At 39.0% G+C, this 23,326-nt stretch overlaps 1 protein-coding gene across 6 annotated transcripts in view; it reads left to right on the top strand.

The window, feature by feature from the left end:
* TMCC1 (transmembrane and coiled-coil domain family 1) overlaps positions 1 to 23,326 on the top strand; it is a 247,514-nt gene that overhangs the window by 211,145 nt on the left and 13,043 nt on the right. For all 6 annotated transcript variants that reach the window (XM_049641038.1, XM_049641039.1, XM_049641034.1 and 3 more), the window contains one exon: positions 11,462 to 12,396. In XM_049641038.1, coding sequence (XP_049496995.1) covers positions 11,462 to 12,396 — 935 coding nt within the window. The remainder of the gene's footprint in view (positions 1 to 11,461; positions 12,397 to 23,326) is intronic.

Below are 23,326 nucleotides of genomic sequence, written 5' to 3'. Positions count from 1 at the left end.
GAAAGCCTGATTGAATTTAGGTAGATTAGTCAGTGGCCCAGGAAAGAGATAACAAGAGTTTGTCCTAAGGTGGTGGTGGTAGAGATAGATGGGAGAGTATTATAATTTGATGGAAATTTGGAAAGTAAAATAGATAGGACTTGGTGTTGAATTGGATATAGGTAGAAGGCAGAAGATGTCAGGAATGGTTCCTGGACTTTGGTTTGGTTTAGTTTGGCCTTGGCTTGGCCTTGTTTTATAACCAGGTGAGAAATAGAGATAGAGAACACTATAAGAAAACCAGGTTTGTAGGAGGAATTGTGGTGTTTGGTTTTGGACATGCATATTTTAATATAGTCAAGTAGGTTTTTGGATCTATAAGTCTAGATTCCAAAGGAGATTTTGCTACTATTAGCATTGAGAAGCCTTTGGAAGTACCTTTGGAATAAAGTGCAAAACAGTGATTTAGACCTACCTTGGGATCTCATCTCCTGCCAGAGCCCTATTTATATAACCTCACAAACTACTCAATTATCTTCAAGAAGCTACTATATTTCCTTCTTCTGGGCCTTTGTTCATACTGCGTTGTCATCCTGAAACGCCTTTCTTTATCACTTCTCTTTATATCAAAAACTTCTAACTTCTTCCTTCAAGGCTCATTTTTTTTTTTTTTTTTACCTCCTCCAAGAATCCTCCTCTGTTCCCTTTTCCTTCTTCTGAATACGTGACTCCTTCCTATGCTCAAGAAGTACTTTGCCTTCATATCTGCTACATCATTTACTTAATTGGACCTGTATTTTAGTTGATCATTTTCATGTCTCACTGACTAGATTATATGTTTCTTGAGAGCAGGGATTCACCTTTATTCAGTGCTTTACATAAGGAAAACAAAGAATAGTTGCAAAATGAATTAAATGGTAGGAAACCTCAATCTTTTGTATAATCTGCTTCCTTAATATCATAGCACCATGATATCCTTTCTCCATCTATGTACTCCTGATTTTCTCTAGGCTGTCCCTACATTTTACCCGACAGATACCTAGATACATCGGAGAACTAGTCTTCCATTCATATGCAAAGTCCCTGAACTAGTCATTTTCATTATGTAATTTTACTTTATTTGTACTTTATCAGAAAAACTGAAATCTTGCTATTGCTTATCACCTGTGAAAAAATTGGCCAAGATAGGAAGGACCAGCATCCATACAGGATGTCAGAGACACCTAAGGGATGCTACTAAGGTGACAGTGGAGCAAAGACTTAAAGGAGATGATGGAATAAGCTGTGCAGGTTTGTGGGGAAAAGTATTACAGGCAGGAGGAACACTAAATGGAAAAGCTTTGAAATAGGTACATGCCTGATACATTCCAGAAACAGCAAGGAGGCCATTGTAGCTGGTGGCAGTGGAGTAAGGGATGAATAGTAGGAGATACAGATAGGGAAGTAATGGATGTGCTGCAGGTGCCAGGTCATGGTTGTTCAGGCCATTGTAAGGACTTTGGCCTTAACTCTGACTCACATAGGGAACACTGGAAAGTTTTAGGTGTAAAAGACTGTTGTGACCTCATATTTTTTTATGTGTGGTTTTTTTGTTTGTTTGTTTGTTTTAGAGAGAGAGAGTATGTGTGCACGCGTGTAAGCAGAGGAGGGGCAGACAGAGAGAGAGAGAGAAAATCCCAAGCAGGCTCCATACTGTCTTTCAGTGCAGAGCCTGATGCGGGGCTCAATTCCATGAACCATGAGATCATGACCTGAGCTGAAATCAAGAGTTAGACATGTATCCAACTGAACCACCCAGGCGTCCCATGACCTGATATGTTTTTAAAGGATCACTCTAGTTGCTGTACAGATTATTGATTATAAAAATATTAATCTAGTGATAGTTAAGAGACTTACTGCAACAGTCCAGGTGAGAGTTAATTGTGGCTTATACCAGAGTGGTGGCAGTGGAGATTCAGTGAGATGTGGTGAGATTTTATGTCTCTTTAGCAAGTAAAGCCCAAAACATTTGCTGGAGAAATGTAATATACATAGGGGGTAACAACTTAGACTCTGGAACCAGACTGTCTGGGTTTAAACATTTGGCTTTTCCCCTTCTTTACTTTGTGATCTTGAACAATTTAAATTATTTATGCTTTATGCTTTAGTTTTCTTAGCTTTAAACTGTAGTGGTGTCATTGTGAGAACTATACAATTTACTGAACATACAAAGGATTTAGAACCTTGCCTGGCATATAGTAAATACTTTACTATATGTATTAGCAACTATGATTATTAATGTTGCTGTTAACTGGATAGAGTATGTGAGAGAAAGAGGACTTAAAGTTGACTCCAAGGCTTTGGATCTGAGCATATGGATCAATGAAGTAGCCATTGGCTGAGATGGGAAAGACTGCAGGAAGAGCAGGTTTTGGGGATATCAGGAATTCAGTTTTGTACATAGTAAATTTGAAATGACCATTAAGACATCCAAGAAGAGATATTAAGTAGGTAGTTGGATCTAGAGTTAAGCACAGTATGGGCTGAAGGCATACATTTGGAACTCGTCAACAAATAAATGGTATTTAAGACCATTTTAAGACAAAGAAGAGTATTTAAGCCCTGAAATGGGATTGGGGATGTGTGGTTTGGACAGCCCCTCCTTAGAGCCTCCATTCTTTAAGCTACCGAACAAGCCTGAAAAGTTCAGTGATAGCCCAGTTATCACACACCCTATGGGGTTTTCCACATTCTTCCATTGCTTTAGCATTTTATCAAAATTGAGTGAAATAAATAGGATTAAGCTGAGACTTAGAAATCTTTTGTTTTAAGGAAACTTTTGTTATAAAAGTATTTGTAGGGAATTACCTTGTAATGGGGAACTCATTGGTGGCAAGTTTTATAAATTGGCTAATCCGCACATGGATTTTATATGTATTTTTAAATCCTCAGCAGTGAAAACATTTCTGTGTCACCTTCTTCTTTTTTTTTTTTTTTCTAAATTTTTTTTTTTTCAACGTTTTTTATTTATTTTTGGGACAGAGAGACAGAGCATGAACGGGGGACGGGCAGAGAGAGAGAGGGAGACACAGAATCGGAAACAGGCTCCAGGCTCCGAGCCATCAGCCCAGAGCCTGACGCGGGGCTCGAACTCACGGACCGCGAGATCGTGACCTGGCTGAAGTCGGACGCTTAACCGACTGCGCCACCCAGGCGCCCCTGTGTCACCTTCTTCTTTTGCTGGCTAGTGAATGCTCAGAAAATAGAAACTAATTTTAGCCTTAGCCGAGTTGTGTGCTTCAGACTAATCATTCTGAAGTCTTGTGAGAATAGTTTTTGAATAATCCATAGCCCAAATCACTATTTCTTTTTAATAAATCATAATCTCAGAAGGAAACTTGGATCATCTATAGCAAATGTCAATCAGTATATCCTCATGTGACATTTTTAACATTCAGGCATGAAGTCTCTGTTTGGATACTTCCAGTGGCATACATGAACTGAAACTTGAAACCCCCTGGTTAAGTTGAACCTCTCACTTTCAGTATATGTTATTTTTTCTTTTAGTTATCGGGGAGAGAGCTTTCTCTCACAATCTGTTACTCACCTATAAAATAAATTTTCTTAACTGGTTGACCTCTCAGGTTCCTTCCAAGCTCAAAGCACCTGTACTTACAAAAATAACATTTAACCATCACAAAGGAGCATACTATTGACTACTAGGATTGCAGGCTCCTTAAGTGTGTTTTCTTTGTTTTTTTTTGGTACTTCCAATGCCTAACATAGGCCCTGTGCATAGGAAACATTCTGCAAAGCTTTGTTAAAATGACAATAAATCATCTGACCAGGCTTATATGAATCTATTAAGTCCAAACATCAGGCCTGGCAGTGCTAATCCTCAATGATGCCTTTCACGTAAGCCAGGAAACCAGTGCTCCTGTGACATAGCAATTCTGAGCAGCAATCCTAGATCCTGTAATGGATATTTTGCAGTTGGGTTAGAGCAGGGTAGACCAGATAGGATGTTAATAATCTAAACTGATATTCAACACAGTTGATTTTTCCTCAGCAGCCTTGGAGGGATGAGTATCATCTATTGGAAACTATTTTTCTTACAAAAATCCTGGCATTTGTTCCATTTGTAGTAACATAAGCTTAGTCACTGTATGACATATGAGAGATAGAAGCACGTTAAGGCAGTGCTGGTGAGCATTTATATTAAACATTTCCTAGATATTTTTGCACAAAAAATTGTGTTAGCTTCTTGGGGTACAAAGATGAATATAACTTGTTTCCTGGCCTCAGGAACTTAGGTCAGTAGAAGCAAGCCACCCGATCATTTCAACATAATGTGATAAGGACATTGAGAGAAGTATATGTATAGGTACATGGGAATATGAAGAAAGCCATTAATCCAGCTGGGAGAGGGAGTTTGTTGGGAAAGATGTCCTGGAAGAGGTTACATCTGAAGTGGTTCTTGAAGGATGAATAGAAGTTAGCCAGAAAAGGAAAGAACATGCCCTCGACTATATGGCCAGAAGCCCAGAGGTGTGAAACAGCATGCCATGTCAGAAGAACCAGATTATACAGGTGTGATCCTAAGCCTATGTGGATTTATTTATTTATTTATTTATTTATTTATTTATTTATTTATTTATTTATTATGTGGATTTAAATTTAAAGTTTCCATTGTTTTTAAGTGATCCATGATACAGTTTTTTTTTTTTTTTTTGTCATTTGCTGAGGCACGTAGTAGGATCCTTAGCCACAAAACTAGTGTGCAAACTCCACCAGAATTCACATTTCAGTGAGCATGTCCTCTACTCATTGTCACATACACGGTATTCCCCATGAAGTTATTTTAAAACTTCGTTATTTATAGAAAATGGATCTAAAAAGTGCTGGTTGTAAAAAAGCGCATAGGGCCTTAAGTGGTTCTTAATGCACAAAAAGGAAGTTTGGGACAAACTAAACTACAATACCAACTTTAGAAGTGGCCAGGATTATTATCATGAGTATTAAGCAATAAAACATTATTTTTCTAAGCAAACTTTTCCCAGAATACCCATATAACATAGATGAAAGCAGTGGTAATCAGGGTTCCAGGAACCCTACTCACTTGCTTCCACTATTCCCCTCTGTGGTAGTCTAGACACATCTCTGTAGAACCTAGGACTATTCCATATAACCAAAGTTCTGTATAAAAATATGAAAAAGTGATCCCTAGAACTTACAGGGAAAACTCCATTGTGTACAAGGATTATTTATCAAGTGAGAAAAAAAACTTGGTGACAGGTAAAAAGGCCTGTTTTTAAGGCTGTAAGTTGAATCTTGATTTTAGCTCCAAGGTAAAAATGGAACGCTTAGAGAAAAAGCTTGCTGGCTATGGGTTTGGTGGAACTTTAGTTCATTTTTATTTTCTACTACTCCCACTTGAGATTTCCTCTTCATTGCACAGCAGACTAAATGTCAGTCAGAATTGCTCAACAGAGTTGTGCTTACTGTGAGAAGGGAAGGGCATGTCATTTCTACAGTGAGACGCTGGAGATAGGTGAAAAGTCTTCCCGTAATAAATATATACTTGCTGCACAAAGTGCTAATTGACTTGAGGTTTCTTTTCTTTTTGTTAAGGATAAGGTGTTGGGGGTGTTGGCAAAGGCAAGCCTCCAGGAGATAATGATACAGAATTCAATAGCTCCTAAGGCAGGACTCTTTCCTCTGTTGTACCTTCTCAACACAACCTGCCTGGCAGAAAAAGAAAAATTTATATGATGAACCAGAGTATCTTTGTGTTTATCATTGATTAGAAGATCGATTTCTGTCTGGTTCTTAAGACCAAGATTATGAATCTTTAGGGATTACAGTTTATATTGGATTTGGGGCGCGGGGTAGTCTCTCAACAATCCAATATTCTATCCTGTTGCCCCCACTAAATATAAGTGCACTTGAATTGAGCCACACACTCCAGTTTTGGGTCAGAGCCGTGGCCCCAATACCTGTGAGAAAAATTTTGGGAGAATAATGGAGCTGCATCTGCGGGTGCCTAAGTATTCAATTTGCAAAGGCTACACTGCACAACCCATTCGATGAAATCGGCCTTGGAAAAGATCCACTTTCAGAAAAACCAAAATAGTCCAGATTCTATTTGTTTTCAGATTAATTACAAAGACTTCTCCGCTTCCCACCCTTCTTCTTTTACTCTAAAATGCCTGCTTAATTTTCTCAGAAATGATGTCAATTATGTAGTGTGCAGAAATTTCCTGAAAGAGAGCCAGTATTCTATAAAGCACAGATATAAAGTCTGTGAAGTCTATAAAGACTTCATTCCACTAAGTAGACAGGATGGGGCTGTTGGCTTTTATTGAAGGCAGTGATGTCAAGTCAGGGATTTCTGAATCTTTTCTAGTTACAAATATGTACCTTTGAGTAATGAACCAGGTAAGGAATAGAAAAAGGTAACTTTTTGAATGCTCACGATGTTTGACAGGCATAATCTGATTTCAATTATATTTAACATTTTTTCAGATAATCTCACAAGAGAATGATAACCCCATTGAATAGATAAGAAAACTTAGACTCAAAGAGAACAAGTAGGTAGCCCAAAGACACCTAGCTAGTAAGGTGGCAAAGCCAGGTGTGAACCTAGGTCTTTCTACTCCTTGCTCTTTCCACCATGTTCCTTCATACATGATTGTTCTCAAAGCTGGGTGCTCCCATATTCTTTTTTTTTTTTTTTTTTTTAATTTTTTTTTTTTTTTTTAAGTTTATTTATTTTTGAGACAGAGAGAGACAGAGCATGAACGGGGGAGGGTCAGAGAGAGAGGGAGACACAGAATCGGAAGCAGGCTCCAGGCTCTGAGCCATCAGCCCAGAGCCTGATGCGGGGCTCGAACTCACGGACCGCAAGATCGTGACCCGAGCCGAAGTCGGACTCTTAACCAACTGAGCTACCCAGGCGCCCCGGTGCTCCCATATTCTGACACTTCCATACACTCAGAGAAAGTAGATAGATCTGTAATGTATTTGCAAATGAATATTGCTAGCCATTATAAAACTTTTATCAAATATTCTCCCCAAGATAGCTCTACTCTGCCCCTGACTAATTGGTCTTTTGAGGCATCACTGTTTAAATTTTCTCTTGAACTGTTTTCGGATCAATTAACTAAAATCCGTTAAAAGATCATTTAAGTGTGGCAAATTAATTTTTTTAAGATTTTATTTTTAAGTAATCTCTACACGCAGCATGGGCTCACACCCACAGCCCTGGGATCAAGAGTCACATGGCTTACTGACTGGGCCAGCCAGGCACCCCCTAGCAAATGAATTCTTTTTTTTTTTTTTTTTTTAATGTTTATTTTTAAGAGAGAGACAGCATGAGCAGGGCAGGGGCAGAGAGAGAGAGGGAAAGAGAGAATTTCAAGCAGGCTCCATACTGTCAGCATAGATCCCAATGCAGGGCTCAATCCCACGAATTGCTAGATCGTGACCTAAGCTAAAATCAAGTCCGACACTTAACCAACCCAGGCGCCCTTGGCAAATGCATTAATAGTAAGAAACAAAGTGCAAACAAAGCAGCTTATCTATTTGTTATAGCAACAGTAAGATCATGAATTGTAGCCTTTGACCATACCTCTAGCTGTGTAGCACTTTGCCCAGCTTCCAATAAGTAGTCAAAATACATTTAACAGACTGGTTTTTGCTCCTAGATTTTCTCTGTACAAATTAATACTGTCCCCAGCCATAAGTGTCCAGGACTTGCTACACTGGTAGGTATGATCACTCATGAAAGCCCTTCAGCCTATGGTCACATGAAGCCCTATTGAATAAATAATCTTGCCACTTGATAAGGTAATAAGAAGTACCTCACAGTCACTTCATTTGTAAATTAGTAATAACATTGTCTACTTTATAGGCCTGTTGTGAGCTTTGCAAGAGCTAGCCAGCTGCCTAGCCACAAGACCAACAGTCAAGAAAGATGACTATTACTTGTACTGTAGTACCTTGAATTACATTATTCCTATGGTTCAGACTCTATATATTCCATGATCATGCCTGAAATGTGAAAGATCTTAAAAGGAAGTATATTCTAGAATCTTTTAATACTTGAATTTTTTAAAAGAACTACTTAGAATGATAGGAAAAATAATAGCCAGTAGTAACTGTTTACTCTGTGTCCAGGACTGTTTTTGAGCGCTTTTATGTTTATTTACCCATTTCATTCTCAAAACAGTCTTCTGAAGTGGGCCTTAGTATTATTCCCATTTTACAGTTGGTGAAATGGATGCAGAGGTTAAGCAACTTGCCCCAGGTCACATGAGTAGTAAGTAGCAAAGCTGGATTTGAACCCAAGCAGTTTTATGCCAGAAACCATGCTTCACTATTATACTAAACGTAGCCAAATTAAATAACTTTGTTTTTCTGATTTGTGCCTTTTCATGTATGTTTAAGAAAGTCCTTCCCTATTTTCCAATACCGCCTTCTAAAAGGTTTAAAATTTGCTTTTAGAGACACCTGGGTGGCTCAGTTGGTTAAGCATCTGACTCTTGATTTCAGCTCAGGTCATTATCTCAGAGTTTGTGAGATTGAGCCCATGTTGGGCTCTGTGCTGACAGTGCGGAGCCTGTTTGGGATTTTCTTTCTCTCCCTCTCTCTCTGCCCCTCCCCCACTCATGCTCCCACATGCACTCTCTCTCAAAATAAATAAACATTAAAAAAATAAAAATTAAAAAATAGAATTTGCTTTTCACATTTGCATTTTAATTGTCTGTCTGGAATGAGGTGGAATCTAATTTTATGTTGTTATATATGGATACCTAATATGCCAGCAAAGGCTTTTGAAAAAGAGAACCACTTTTTCAGTTGGTGCCTTTGTGACTCCCAGCTAAGTATTCTTACCTCTGAGGGCTTTTGTTCATAGCTCAAAAGATACTAAGAGAGTACTCACAGCCCCTGTCCTGTAAATCTATAGTTCAATTTATCTTTTTCTTTCCTTCTCCATTCCTCTTCTCTTCTCCCCTCTTTTTTCCCCTCTCCACCTGTCACAATTTCTCCCTCTTCTCTCTCCTTCCTTTTTAAGGATAGTGCCTGCCAATATTGGGAAGAGTTACTGAGTAATTGAGTGATTCATACTTTCAACTGTTATGCTTCCCTCCTGCAGAAGCTGTCCCCACAGCTTAGTTTTCTTTGAAGGCTGAGGACAGTGGGTTCTGTCAGATACACTCTTACAGGCATATTGATGATTCTGAGTGGGAGTCATATACTGGAAAGATAGAGTGTGGCCCCAGACAGCTCAGGACAGAAGTCAGATTAAAGAGTCTGGTCTACCTCTTTAGTTACTGTGTAGGGAAATAAAATCACAACCAAACTGTGATCTATTTTATAAATAATTATATTGAAATGTTACTGTGTTTTTTTTTTCAAATTTAGAGATATAATAAAACCTTGATTTTATTCCCAAAGCCATATTTTCACCAGTATGATCAATATTTATCCTCCCTGAGTAATAGTTAAACTTGTTTTCTGTACCTGCACTTCTTTACACAAGAGACTACATGTGAGGTGATATTCAGATAACAAAGAACCTAAGAAAACTAGACAATGCATAAGCTTGTAGTCTTGGGTCAGTGGTATTTCATATTTGCTTTCCTTTTCCTGTGGTAGATTTAAGCTATTAAACATAAGTACACAATCAGAGTCTATTACGTACTATAGTTATGGGATCTGAAATCCCATTCAGAAAGAAAATCATGCATCGGAAACCCTGTGCAACTGAAGAGAGAGTTTCTAAGCTCCATTTTCAACTTTTTTCAACGTGGTTATCTGGGACTCTGGCTCATTCTCCTTTCTCCTGCTTCCGTCTGGCCCTTTCACTGCTCGTTAGCTTGCACCTAAAAATGAATGGGGCCGATGGAGGAAGTTACACAAAATAATTATTTGCTAGTCCCTAACTATTCTGGACATTTTTGTTATTAGGGGAACATAATGTCATTTTGCTATTCATTTCAGTTTTAAATTATCTTTTGATTTTATTTAAATGCACATTATTTCTCATTTGTTCATCTAAAAAGGAAATAGTTTTTATTCATATCAGTAGTAAAAATTAATTCCAGTAATGAACTTTCCAGTAATGAACTAATATTTTTAGAGTTCTAGAGCACCATAATTCCTGCTCAGATGGCAAACTGAGGAGATATAACCAAGATAAAACAAAGACTGACAAGCTAATTATCAGCATTTCACGAATATTTAACATTTGGTATAAGAGGGTAGCCTACAGTTCTTTCTATCAAATTGTTGGCTGGTTACAGATTAGGACTGGGGACCAAGTAAAGGGTTATGATCTTAACCTCTAAGATGGTAATTTGTAATTTGACACTCATACTGGGAATTTTATTACCCTGAAATGGTTCTTTTATTATTTCTGTTCCTGCTCAGTAGAGAGCAATTTCTAAAGACTTTTTGCATGAGCCCTACTTTAATGTACTACAAGCCACACCCAAGGTTTTTTGTTTTGTTTTGTTTTTGTTTTTATATCCTGAGTTAGGGAAACCTGACCTCTCCCAGCTTTGGCTAACAGCTTTGAAATTGGATAGTTTCAGTTTTCAAATCTGAGCAGCTTGCCTTTTTCTTTATCTCCTTTGAGTGGTTGCTCACCCATATGAAGGATAGTTATTGTGTGTGTTTTGGAATCACTTATCTAATAAAAAACCTTCTACTGGATAGAATTCACAAAGTTTGAACTCCAGAAGACCTGAACTTAGTTGTTGACTTGATTAATTTCTTACCTCTCACTGTCCCTCTCCCTGGGTATTCACTTTCTCTTGCCCAAGTTTATCACAGTTACTTGTGATCTGGGATATTAACTCTAACAGGATACCACATTTATCCTTGGCACTTTCGGTAGTAACTTCTCTTTCTTACCACCACCTGTTTCCAGCTACCAATTGAGGGTCCCTATCAGAATAGAGAGAATAATTCCATCACCTTGACATACTTTGGATAAAAAGACACTGTGATAAATAGGACTTTTATATCTAGCCAGTAAAATACCTGTTGTCACCAGCATTTTGGATGACCATAATCTGAGAGCGTGGATTGGAATTAGTGATGTCTGAATACTCAAATGCTTTTCCTATAATTAAATTGAAATGCAGATGTACCTTGTTTCACAAAAGTATGTGTGAAGAATGTAAATTAAATCATGCTTTAAATCCACTAGGGGAGCTTTGAATATTGTGATAAATTCTCTAACAAAGGAAGACACCCCCAGTTTACATCTTGTGCATATCTTTTTTCATATGTCTGTTTTGTGTAAAGCAAAGTATACTTGTATAAGGACAGTACCCAAGAGGGAGATGGGGCTTGTATAGGACAGGAGGACTTTGGTCAACTATCTGTGCTGAGATCTGGGAGTATGTAAATTTTCAATACATTTGGCCCATTGATTCCGGAGAGGTAGTCCTCTTGGGCTCCTTCTAACATCCACTTCTTATTTTTACACTAGATTGAGCGTTTGGAAGTAAGCAGCCTCGCCCAGACTTCCAGTGCAGTGGCCTCCAGCACTGATGGCAGTATCCACACAGACTCTGTGGATGGAACACCGGACCCTCAGCGCACAAAGGCTGCTATTGCTCATCTGCAGCAGAAGATCCTGAAGCTCACAGAACAGATCAAGATTGCACAAACAGCCCGGGATGACAACGTTGCTGAGTACTTGAAGCTTGCCAACAGTGCAGACAAGCAGCAGGCTGCCCGCATCAAGCAGGTCTTTGAGAAGAAGAACCAGAAATCTGCCCAAACCATCCTCCAGCTACAAAAGAAGCTTGAGCACTACCACAGGAAACTCCGAGAGGTGGAGCAGAATGGGATTCCCCGGCAGCCGAAGGATGTCTTCAGGGACATGCACCAGGGTCTGAAGGATGTGGGAGCAAAGGTGACTGGCTTCAGTGAAGGTGTGGTGGACAGTGTCAAAGGTGGACTTTCTAGCTTCTCCCAAGCAACTCATTCAGCAGCAGGGGCCGTAGTCTCAAAACCCAGAGAGATTGCTTCACTAATCCGGAATAAATTTGGCAGTGCAGACAACATCCCTAACCTGAAGGACTCTTTAGAGGAAGGGCAAGTGGATGATGGGGGGAAGGCTTTGGGGGTGATTTCAAACTTTCAATCAAGCCCAAAATATGGTAGTGAGGAAGATTGTTCTAGTGCCACTTCAGGCTCAGTGGGAGCCAATAGCACCACTGGAGGCATTGCTGTAGGAGCATCCAGCTCCAAAACAAACACTCTGGACATGCAGAGCTCAGGATTTGATGCACTACTACATGAGATCCAGGAGATCCGGGAAACCCAGGCCAGACTGGAGGAATCCTTTGAGACCCTCAAGGAACATTATCAGAGAGACTATTCATTAATAATGCAGGCCTTACAGGAGGAGCGATATAGGTAAGTTATATGGCATTAAAATCCTAAATTATTTCTGTTTGCAGTTCCCCTCTGGATATGGGGAAGTGGCTTTAAAAGGTCTGAGAAGGGTGTCCTTTTTTTTTTTTTTTTTTTTTGTAGTGTCCAGAGCACTTTAGATATGTCCTATGGCATCCACATAGTTCCTATGAGAGCAAAATAGAGACACAGCAAAGTTAAATGACTCCTAAGATCATACACCAATGAAGCATTTTGGTCAGAGCATGACAATTACTGTAACTCTCTAGTATTCTGTTCCAGTTTAGGACTTTCACATGAAGCCTGCACTTTCTAAGACATTTCACCTATTTATAATCACAGAACCACAAATCATTGCAACCTACAATTGTACTACATTGAATTCAAAAGATCTACAACCCTCTGAACTCTAAGAAATCTAAGAAAAATCTAAGATATAGCCTGCCTAAAATGTAATGAACACTGTAGATATTTGGCCTTAAATGCACTTATGTAAGCATTTGGTGTGGAGAAAGTAGACTGAAAATATATCCAGATAAACAACGTCCATTACCTTTGTTATGAATTGGCAAGTGTTTGAATGGGTGTGGACTTAAACATGAAACGGTTCTACAGTAGTTAGAGAATTCTCAAAGGGCTAACTGCTTTGAGTCATAATCTGTGCTAAAGGTAAAAGCTGGTCTTCTGTTCCATATTACAATCCATATTCATATTAGACCACTCTCAGTTGTCTAAATACGTGTTTTTCCCCCTTGTTTCCATCACATGCAAAGAGAAATATCCCCCATGGAGTACTCATTCAGATCCAAAGTCTGTCAGGCAGAGACAGGCCACCTCATTGATACAGATTAAGGGCCAGTCTTACAGAAGCCACAGGTCAGGGGAGGTCTTGAAAGACCTGAGTTTTGGTTCTATCCCAGATACTAACTCAAGAGAATCCTCATTTCTTCCACTCTAATACCAAGGGTTGAACAGACGATCTCTTAAGGTCCATTTCACCTCTTTAAAAAAAAAAAAAAAAAAAAAGAGTTTTTTTGTTTTTTTTTAAGTTTGCTTTTATGAGAGAATTTTAAGGCTTGTAATAAATTGTTCATGTGCATCACTTAGCTCTGAGAGGAGTTACAGCTGAGAGCTGGTTTCAGGTGGTAAAAATACTATTCAGTAATTCAGTCCTGCCTCTTATCTGTGCTCTTCTGTCCTTGACTTCTAACTTGAGACTTTAAGGGAGAAGAAAGGTGAGTGTGGGAGAGAGAAATAAAGTTCTAAAAGCAAGTATATTACTATTATTTGTGTTTTATATATTCTTTTGTATACTTAAAAGACAATATCTAAAGTGAGCAGTCTAACAATCAAATATACTCTAAAAATAAAACACCTGATCTCTTATACAGTGTGAAACCTAACTTCCAAGTTCAAATTCTAGGTCTGCCACTTGCTAACCTTGAAAACTGGGCAAGTTTCTAAAGTTCTCAGTCTTGGTTTCCTCATCTGTAACATAGGAATAATAACAGCCTTTCATATGCTTATTGTGACATTTAAATGGAAAAATTTATGTAAAGCACATAACTCAGTGCCTGGTCCCCTGAGTGCTTGATTGATGTTAGGTGGCAGTTGCTACTGCTGCTATTGAAATAGATCCCTCTGGGGCTCCTGGGTGGCTCCCCAAATCTAGGTTTCTGCTCAGGTCATGATCTCACAGTTTTGTGAGTCTGAGCCCCGAGTTGGACTCTGCTGTGACAGCGCAGAACCTGCTTGGGCTTCTCTCTCTCTCCCTTGCTCTCTGCCCCTCCCCCACTCACACTGTCTCTGTCTCTCAAAATAAATAAACTTTAAATAAAATAAAATAGACCCCTCTGAACATTGAGACCTGGGCATCCCACAGTCAGTTGCTCAAAAACACAGTTGCCTGCTTTGATCCCTTTATTTTGAATGGATGGTTAAACATTCCTGGTTTTAAATTCTTTCAGAGCTTAAAAGTCATACAGAGCTTGTTATGTCTTCAAGTCAGATGTAGGCCAATTTGAGAAAATCAGAGAGGAAAAACAGGCCTCCCAAGGCCCAGTTTTGTATCCATTTAAAATAATTCAAGGGCACCTGGGTGGCTCAGGTCATGATCTCACAGTTCTTGGTTTCAAGCCCAACATCAGGCTCTCTGCAGTCAGCATAGAGCTTGCTTCAGATCCTCTGTCTCCCTCTGTCTCTGGCCCTCCCCTGCTTGTTCTCTGTCTTTCTCAAAATAAATAAATAAACTTTTAAAAAAATGTTTTAAAAAAGTAAAAAATTCAGACAGGACAAAACTTTACCTGGTCATTATCACCTCATTGTAAGAATCAAGTCCAAACCATTTGTGAGGTAATGAGAAGTGCATTTCTTTCATTGCACTTTGGGTTCTCTGTAGTTAATAAGTGATTAGTTTTATGGAATAAAGAGAGCATAAAGAAAACTTAAGAATTTTCAAAACCAGAGGTAAAACTTGGAGGGCCAGGGGAAGACATAGTATAATGTATAATCTGACTTTTGTCATATCACTTCAGCTTTAGAATGGTCTTTCCTTAAAACAGAATCCACACACACACACACACACACAATGTATATATATACATACATATATACCATATGTATGTATATATATATATATATACACGTATGTATGTATGTGTGTGTGTATATATATATATATATATATATATATATAAAGAAGGGAACGTTAAATGAATATAAAAAAATGAATGGTATGTTTCATTAATTTTTTTAATTTAAAGTTTATTTATTTTGAGAGATCATGAGCAGAAGGGGGGATGGGGGCAGAGAAAAAGGGAGAGAGAGATAATCCAAAGCAGGCTCCTCACTGTCAGCACAGAGCCTGATGTGGAGCTTGAACTCATGAACTGTGAGATCATGACCTGAGCTGAAACCAAGAGTCAGATGCTTACCCGACTGAGCCATCCAGGCATCCCTTAGAACAGAATCTTGAAGAAAGAAAGCCTGTTTTTTTCCCCAGGGAAAGGCAGCAGAAATGTCACAACTGTTTCACTCAACTATTTTGTTGCACCACTATTTATTTCCATGTATAGAGCAGTTAAAATTTTCTCCTCTGTTACATGTTTTTAACCAGTAAGTACACTTAATTTTGTTGATCTTTGAACTATTTCTGGTAGGTCAATTTTCCCCACACATTGAAGCTTATTCTTAAGCATCAAAACTTTTCATGTTTTAAGCATTTGGGGAGAATTTTTCTACCTTCTTTTAACAGAATAACACACCGAACCTTAACTTGTTTGGAAATAGCTAGAACAGTAGTGTTCTAGCTCTGTGATACTCTCAGGTCAGTGAGAGTGGTAGGGTTATGTGCCTCTGCAGTAAGTAGTCCTAGACAGCTTGCTCTTTAAAGTTCTTTCGCCTACTTCTTATAAAAAAAATTTTTTTTTCCCTTTCCGTATCTCTACATTAGTACTGAGCTGCCTGCAACAGCCTATCTTTACTAATTTCTACTTCAGCTCTGTTGTATGTAGGTTTGGCTTTTTATCTAGGAAGGAAGTAGGCTATCTAGGGATGGACGTAAGGGACTCTTCCTCCCTGCCCCCCAAGGGACTCTTCTGTGACCAATTAAAGGGACTCTTCTGTGACCAATTAAGGCTGCACTAGATGCATTTCTGTTTATTTTCTGTATTTTATTTTATTCATATATGAGTTGACAGGAGGGAGGCCATGTACAGTTGTTGCTTGTTACTTAAATGAGGAGGAATACGCTGTCACTGATGGCATTTACTGAATTCCTATGGTGTACATAATGCCAGATGGTTTATATATATTTGCTAATCTTCACAATAGCCCTTCAGGTGCATTGTATTATCCTCATTTTATAGATGAGGAAAGTGAGGCCCAGTGGAGTTTTAAATTTTGCCAAAAGGTTACTCACTAAGTGGTAAAGCCAGAAATCATGCCCAGTTTTACTTGACTCCAAAGCCAGTGCTTTTTTTCATTCCAGGACAATTTCTTTTCTTCCCCAAGCTCACCCTGAATCCTATATGATTAAAAGACTAGCCTATAGTCTAGCTCTAGGAAGCATTGACTGCATCGGGTATGGGAGGCCTTTTCCAGGTCAAAGTGTGTGTTTCACTAAAAGTTGAGTCACTGTTTCTAACACATTTTATAAAATTCTGTGAATACAAAAGCTCTGCAAAGTTTTCTACAGCAGTGTAGGTAATAGGGGAAACCTGCCTAAGGAAACTCACTTCCATCCTTATTTCCTCCTTTGCAGAGTCCCTTCTCAGTATTGTCACTCACTTAATTGCTTCCCATTGCTCTCTACCTGTGAATAGCACCAAGTTAAGATTTTTACCCAAGGCCATCTACTTACTGTGAAATAATCAAAAACATTCAAACGCCTGTGGAGTACAGTCTCTCTCTCTTCACCCACATAACTATGCCATGCTGAGTATGTCTTCAGCACCCACATGCACTCAGCCCAGGAAGCTACTGTAACAAAGCTTAGATATGAACTCCGCATCAACCTTTGATCAGGAATTGGGTGTTTAGTCTTTGAGCTTTGCATTGGGCTCTCAGATATGAGTGAGAGCATATATTTTGGGAAAGTAGGATACAAGGTTTAGACATTTTTTTTTGGTGATGGAATTACACTAACTTCAGATTCTTCTTGTCCACATAGCCTGTGCATCCCATTAAAGTATTATCACAGGTTTGTTAGTGGAACCTGGGTTCATGTAGTACTTCAGAAATAGAAGGGGCCCTTAGATATCTAGTTTAATCTCATTTTATACATGACTACACTGAGACCCAGAAAGATAAAGTGACTTTTGCCGGGTCACACATTAAAATGGCTTAACGTATATTTTACTCTGCTAAAAACTGGAAGACTAGCTCTGTTCCCCTGGTGGATGTAATATATTAATAAGCCACCATAGGAAAAAGTTGAGCTGTGGCAAAATGCATTGAAAATAGGGGAGAACCAGGAAACCATTCATTGACAGTTGTACAGGTTCCTTTTGTAATTTTTTCCTTAGGAGATCTGGCCTGCAACCCTACTCAGCTACTGCCAGTATATGGCAGTGTCATGTAGAGCAGGCTAAAAACCCTTCTCGTGTTCACAAGCAGTAATACCATTTTGAAAGCTTCTATTTTAAGAGGATTACTGTCCTTTGGAAACTGGCTTCTCAGACTCTTTGTATTAAGCCCAGGGATATTTTAAATTGCCCTGAATCATAAGAGCAAAAATACAGAAGAAGGCAGTCGCCGTGAGCAGTCATCACATGCAGTGGAACCATGGGTAGCTAGGCTAACCCAATTAGCACAGGCCATTGGAGTTTTAACTAAACAAATGGTCAGTTAAATATAATTTCATTTTACCATCACTAGACATGAGAAAGATACGACCAGAGACCGATTTTAGCTCCATTATTCCAGGTGTTAGCTCAATATCAACTGTAAATTGATCTGAGACTCTCAGATCAATGTATATGTAGACTAGGTTTGAACAGTAAGTTGAAATTGAAACTGAGAATATTGGATCAAATTAGCTATTATAAAGAAAAAAAGCCCAATTGAAATATGTCCTTATGAAGAATAAGACCTTCCATAAAACAGATTTACAGATGTGCTGCTCTTCCCAGTTTAGCCACTGAAGAGGTAATAGAGGAAGAATAGGAGGGAAGGAGAGAGGAAGAGAGGGAGGGAAAAATTATTTTACTTCAGTAATTAATTGAGGTTGGACAAGCCTGAATTCACTTGCCAGTTCTGACACTAGTTAGCTGTGTGACAGTATGTAACTCATCTGAGCCTTAGTTTTCTCTATAAAAACAAGGTAATGATATCTATTGTACATGGTTGTTGAGATTATTAAAGGAGATAATGTATGTGGAAGCACCTAGTATAGTCTGTGGTATGCCAGGATGTTGGAAAGCTGTCATTACCAAGTTTCCAAATTGCCTAGAAACCCACCTCCGCCCCCACCCCACCAGCTTTTATATTTATTCCCTATATGCTTTAGGCATCTGCTGTTTCTTGTCTTTAAGATAATGCACTGCCTACCCTGAAAGTTTGGGGGACTAATTCTATGCTTTTTACTTTCCAACTAAAGACTAGTTCATTGTTCCCTAGCCTCTTTTCAGGCTTCAACACAAATGAGGTAACAAAAAGTGAGGACAAGACATCTACTTTCCCTAATTCAGCCACGAATGTATTCAAGTTGCCACTACAGGTCATACCCTTACCCTACCTATGTGTCTCTTTTCTGGTCAAACACTGGCAGCAGCTACCTCAGGTCCCTGTTGGTGTTAGCACCGGGACCTAGTTCTTCCTGTTTCTCTTAATACCTGCTCTACAAGATTTTCAGCCATCCTGTCCTAGTGACCTGTTGCCCAACTAGAGAAGCACCACTAGCTCTCAGAGATGGCTCTGAACTTTTGAGCCACACCCAAAGAGTGATGCACTAGGTGAAGCATTCCCAGCCTGACACTCATCCAGTTCCTCATTCATCAGGAATTTGACCCAAAAGAGCACCAGGTTATCTTTGATCTAAGAAGATGACTACTGTGTGTACTAATCCAATGGCTGAAATACTTTATCAATTTATATATTATTATTTATTGTTTACCTACAACAAAATCTACATGTGTTTTTATATTTTGTAAATAGAGCAGATTTTACTTCAGGGGGAGGTGGATTTCATCTGCCAAAATATGACATAACCTACATTTTAAAAAGATCTTACAGTCTTAAGGCTTTCTGTTTGCTAATAGTTGAAGTCAAACTGTATTGAAATTTTCTTTGAGTTGTAATAATGATTTCAGAAGAACTTCTGAGTAAAAAGTCTCAAAATGAGATTATTAATCTCATTTTTTGTGTTTAAGCTGAAGTCTCATGGAAAACACATGCCAGTCAAAATCATACACTTGGATCAAGAATTTCGTCTCCTTTCATGTCCAGAGAGCTCTAACTGGTGTCATATCAAGAGGTTAAAATCCCTTACAGAGAGTTCTTGATTTTAAAAAATCACATTTGTGAAAGGCTGTACACAGTTTACTTTCCCTTCCCCTCTCCACCTCAGTCTTTGATAATAATATTTAATTAAAGGACAGAGGTGTTCTTTCTATGAATTCCCTAGAGATCCAAGTTCCTTGTTTTAGGATTTTGGTAGGAAGTAAACACTAGCAAGTAAAGCAAAAGAGATTATAATGTTAATAATGAGAGTAGTGGGAACTGTAGTAATAGATGTTTTCTTCCTTTTGTTGTTGTTTAGATTTTGCATTTGATTAGTCGTATAGGAACAATAAGTTTTTTAAAAGGCAACAGTAAACTCTAAAAAGAGGAAGCATGAACTGAGTGGTTCAGATTTTCAGTACACCTCACTAACCTAACAAGGGGAAGTTACTGCATCTTTCTCAGTCTCCCATTCCTTAATTACAAATTAAAGTACCTCCTAGGGACAAAGGAGGTAAGGATTAAGGTAGAAATGTCTTCATGAATCAGAGGCAGATGCCACACATAAAAAGGCATGGGGGGTGGAGGTGTGTAGTTATTGTTATTACTGGTGCTAGTGTTTTGATGTTTTGATGCTTACAGTGATTAACTAGATGTAGACTGAACCCTAAATTCCTCCCCTGCTTGCACTCCTCCACCCAAAATGACACCACATCATCTTTACTGGGCTCTTTGTGTTAGCCTGATTTCAGACCATAATTTCACATATAGGTTATGTAAGCCACATAAAAATGACTGATGGCACTGAAAAATGTTTGACTGCAAATTGCTATGCCTGATCAGGTTTGTGCTTTCAAATTGTGGGTTGTGAGGTTGTGAAAAAAGCTGAGGAACAAACTTCCATGACCTGGGTGAACAAATCAGCAAAAGTGTTTTAGCAGTGACAGGCCCATTAAAGTTCTTTCAAGGTGCTGAAGCAACCTGGGAGACCTGCATTCCAAGACACCCAGGGCATCTTGCCAACCTCTTTGTTCATAGCATTTTACAAAAGCCCCAGAGTTTATGGCTTTCTTGGTTTCCTCCCTGATGTTTCCTGCAGATCGGAGGTGCTTAACTATGGTAACCCAAACACAACTGTGTGAGTGTAAAGGCGCCTGGCTGGCTTAATAGAGCATGTGACTCATGATCTCAGGGTCATGAGTTTGAGCCCCACGTTGAGGATAGAGCCTACTTTAAAAAAAAAAAATTGTGCGGGGTGCCTGGGTGGCTTAGTCGGTTAAGCATCCAGCTCTTGATTTCCGCTCAGGTCATGATCTCATGGTTTGTGGGATCAAACCCCACCATGGGCTCTGCACTAACAGTGAAGAGCCTGCTTGGGATTCTCTCTTTCCCTCTCTCTCTCCCTGCCCCTCCCCTGCTCATGTGTTCTCTCTCTCCCTCAAAAAATAAACAAACATGAGGGGGGCCTGGGGGGCCCTGTCGGTTAAGCATCTGACTTTGGCTCAGGTCATGATCTCACAGTTCTTGAGTTTCAGCCCTGCATCAGGTGAGCTTGAACCTCCTTCGGGTGAGCTCAAGTCCCACTCCTGGCTCCACACTCTGTCTCCCTCTTTTTCTGCATTTTGTGGGATTCTCTCTCTCTACTCCTCACACATGCTCTCTCTCTCTCAAAAATAAGTAAGTAAATAAATAAATAAAGGTTTCTTATTAAAAATAAATAACAAGAAAAAATTTTAATTAGAAAAAACTGTAAGTGTAAATAGGATTTCAGCTACATAATAACAGCTGTGACTTTTCTGTTCTTTCAGAAAGTCCTCATTCTCCAGGTAATTATTATGACTTGAAGAGGGAAGCAACTGCTAGTAGTTATTAGTTGGTGAATTAATGCAGCTGTTTCAAGTGGACCCATTGTGGGTCTTGCTTCACCCTTGAATTCTGCAGCTTTGTGTCACCTTGGCAAGTCTCCTAACCTGTTGGTTGTTCTGTTTTCATCTGTGGGGACATGGAGCTCATTCTACTTACCCAAATGCTACTTTGCTATTTAACTAATTGTTAATAAAGTACTGTCTGTGGGAACAGTAGTATATTTTCATACTTGGGAAGACTCTCAGCTTGAGGAGATTTTGCTATTAATTTCTCATGTAACCGTGAGTAAATTGTTCAATCTCTGAAGGACTTTATTTTTTACAAGGTTATGGTGAGGATTAACCATTTCTACTCGACTCTTTTTAGGGATTTGGAAAGATCAGTTGAAACTTACTTGAGATACTTTCCCTTTCACACATACAAAACAGATGTCTTTAAAGAAAGATAGGTAGGACAGTTTCATCAATTTAAAGGAAAGCTTGGAATAGTCCAGTGAATGGACTTGGTTATCTGGCAAACTTGAGTCAGGGAGATAGCAGGAACCCATTTGTATGTTTGTGCTGGCCCTCCTGATGAGGAAATAAGAGAGGCGTGTGCCTCTCTTCTTCTTGAAAAGGACAGAATGTGTACCCAGAAACCCTTTTGTGTGATGTCATAGGAAAAACTCTGAATATCCTGGAACAGTGAAAACTTCTAAAAATGTAAATTGAGAATGTGTTGATAGATGAAGAAATGGAGGGTTAGAGGAGAGAAAAAAATCAGAAATAGGAAGCCTTGAACAGTAGAGCCACAGAGCACTTGAGAGAGACTGCATGGCAATCAACAAGCAGTCCTGTTGAACTTCCTCACTAGGAATTGTTGGAGGGAGCTGGGAGGATTATAAGACAAAAATGAAACCAAATGTATATCTGTGATATTTCCCACAGAGCTCCTTTTTTGTGTAGGGCATTTGACCTCTAACTCTTGTTCAGTCTTCACAGTTGCCCTTTGGAGTAGGTAGATTGCCTCTTCCACACTGGTGAGTTGCAGAGCCGGGGTTTGAATCCAAAACCCAGTCTGAGCAGATCCATCAGCTGGTACAAATTGCATACAGATTGCATATAAACAGAAGTACAAAGAGGGCACAAAGTGGGAGGAGTGAAGACAGAGAGCCTTCAGATATGAGATGAACCAAATCCAGTCAGAAAATGGCTTCCAGAACCTTTGACATGTTGGTGACCATTGTATGATAAACATTGGCTTATAATAATGTTCAAGAGTGTTGGGAGGGGCGCCTGGGTAGTTCAGTTGGTTTGGCATCCAACTACTGATTTCGGCTCAGGTCATCATCTCACAGTTTGTGGGATTGAATCCCGCCTCAGGTTCTGTGCTGACAACACAGAGCCTGCTTAGGATTCTCTTTCTCCCTCCCTCCCTCCCTCTCTCTCTGCCCCTTCCCCACTGGTGCTGTCTCACTGGCTCTCTCTCACAAAATAAATAAATAAATGTTTTTAAAAAAAGAGTGTCGGGAACAAGTGCTAAGGACTTTTGCATATACTCTATGATTCATATACAGTATTACATATTTATATATAGTGTTATATAATTACAGAATTTCTATCTTACATACAGATAAAAATGTGAGGGGCAGCCTAAGGTGTTATTAATAAATCATCTTAGCTATTCACAAGTGAAAGTATCCAAAACCTATTTTATCACAACCCAAGCCATCAATCATACAGCCCAAAGAGGAACCTGAAAGAGATACATACATGCAGGAGGGAACTCCATAAAATACTTTGAAACAAAAGTTGCATATGGCACAAGGAAATCCAGTTTATGAAAGAAACTCAGTGTGAAATGGACCAAACAAGAGACTTATACTGGCAGAAAACAATGCAACAATACCTTCTAAGTGCTAAGGAAGAATAACTGTGATCTTAGAATGCTGTCCACCTAATTTATTTTTTAAGAAAGTGAAATTAAGACACTTTCAGACATGTGTAGACAAAGATTACCATTCACGGAAACCTTTGCTGAAAGAAATACTAAAGGATATGCTTCAAGGGTGGAAGGACCTCAATGGGTGAAAGAAGTCAGTAAAGCATGTACTAATTTAAGTACAGACTTTAAAATATATATATTTATA

Source organism: Panthera uncia, chromosome A2, assembly GCF_023721935.1.
Source record: "Panthera uncia isolate 11264 chromosome A2, Puncia_PCG_1.0, whole genome shotgun sequence".
NCBI lineage: Eukaryota > Metazoa > Chordata > Mammalia > Carnivora > Felidae > Panthera > Panthera uncia.
The sequence above is the reverse complement of the archived record's forward strand: the minus strand, read 5'-3'. Positions and strand labels throughout refer to the sequence as shown.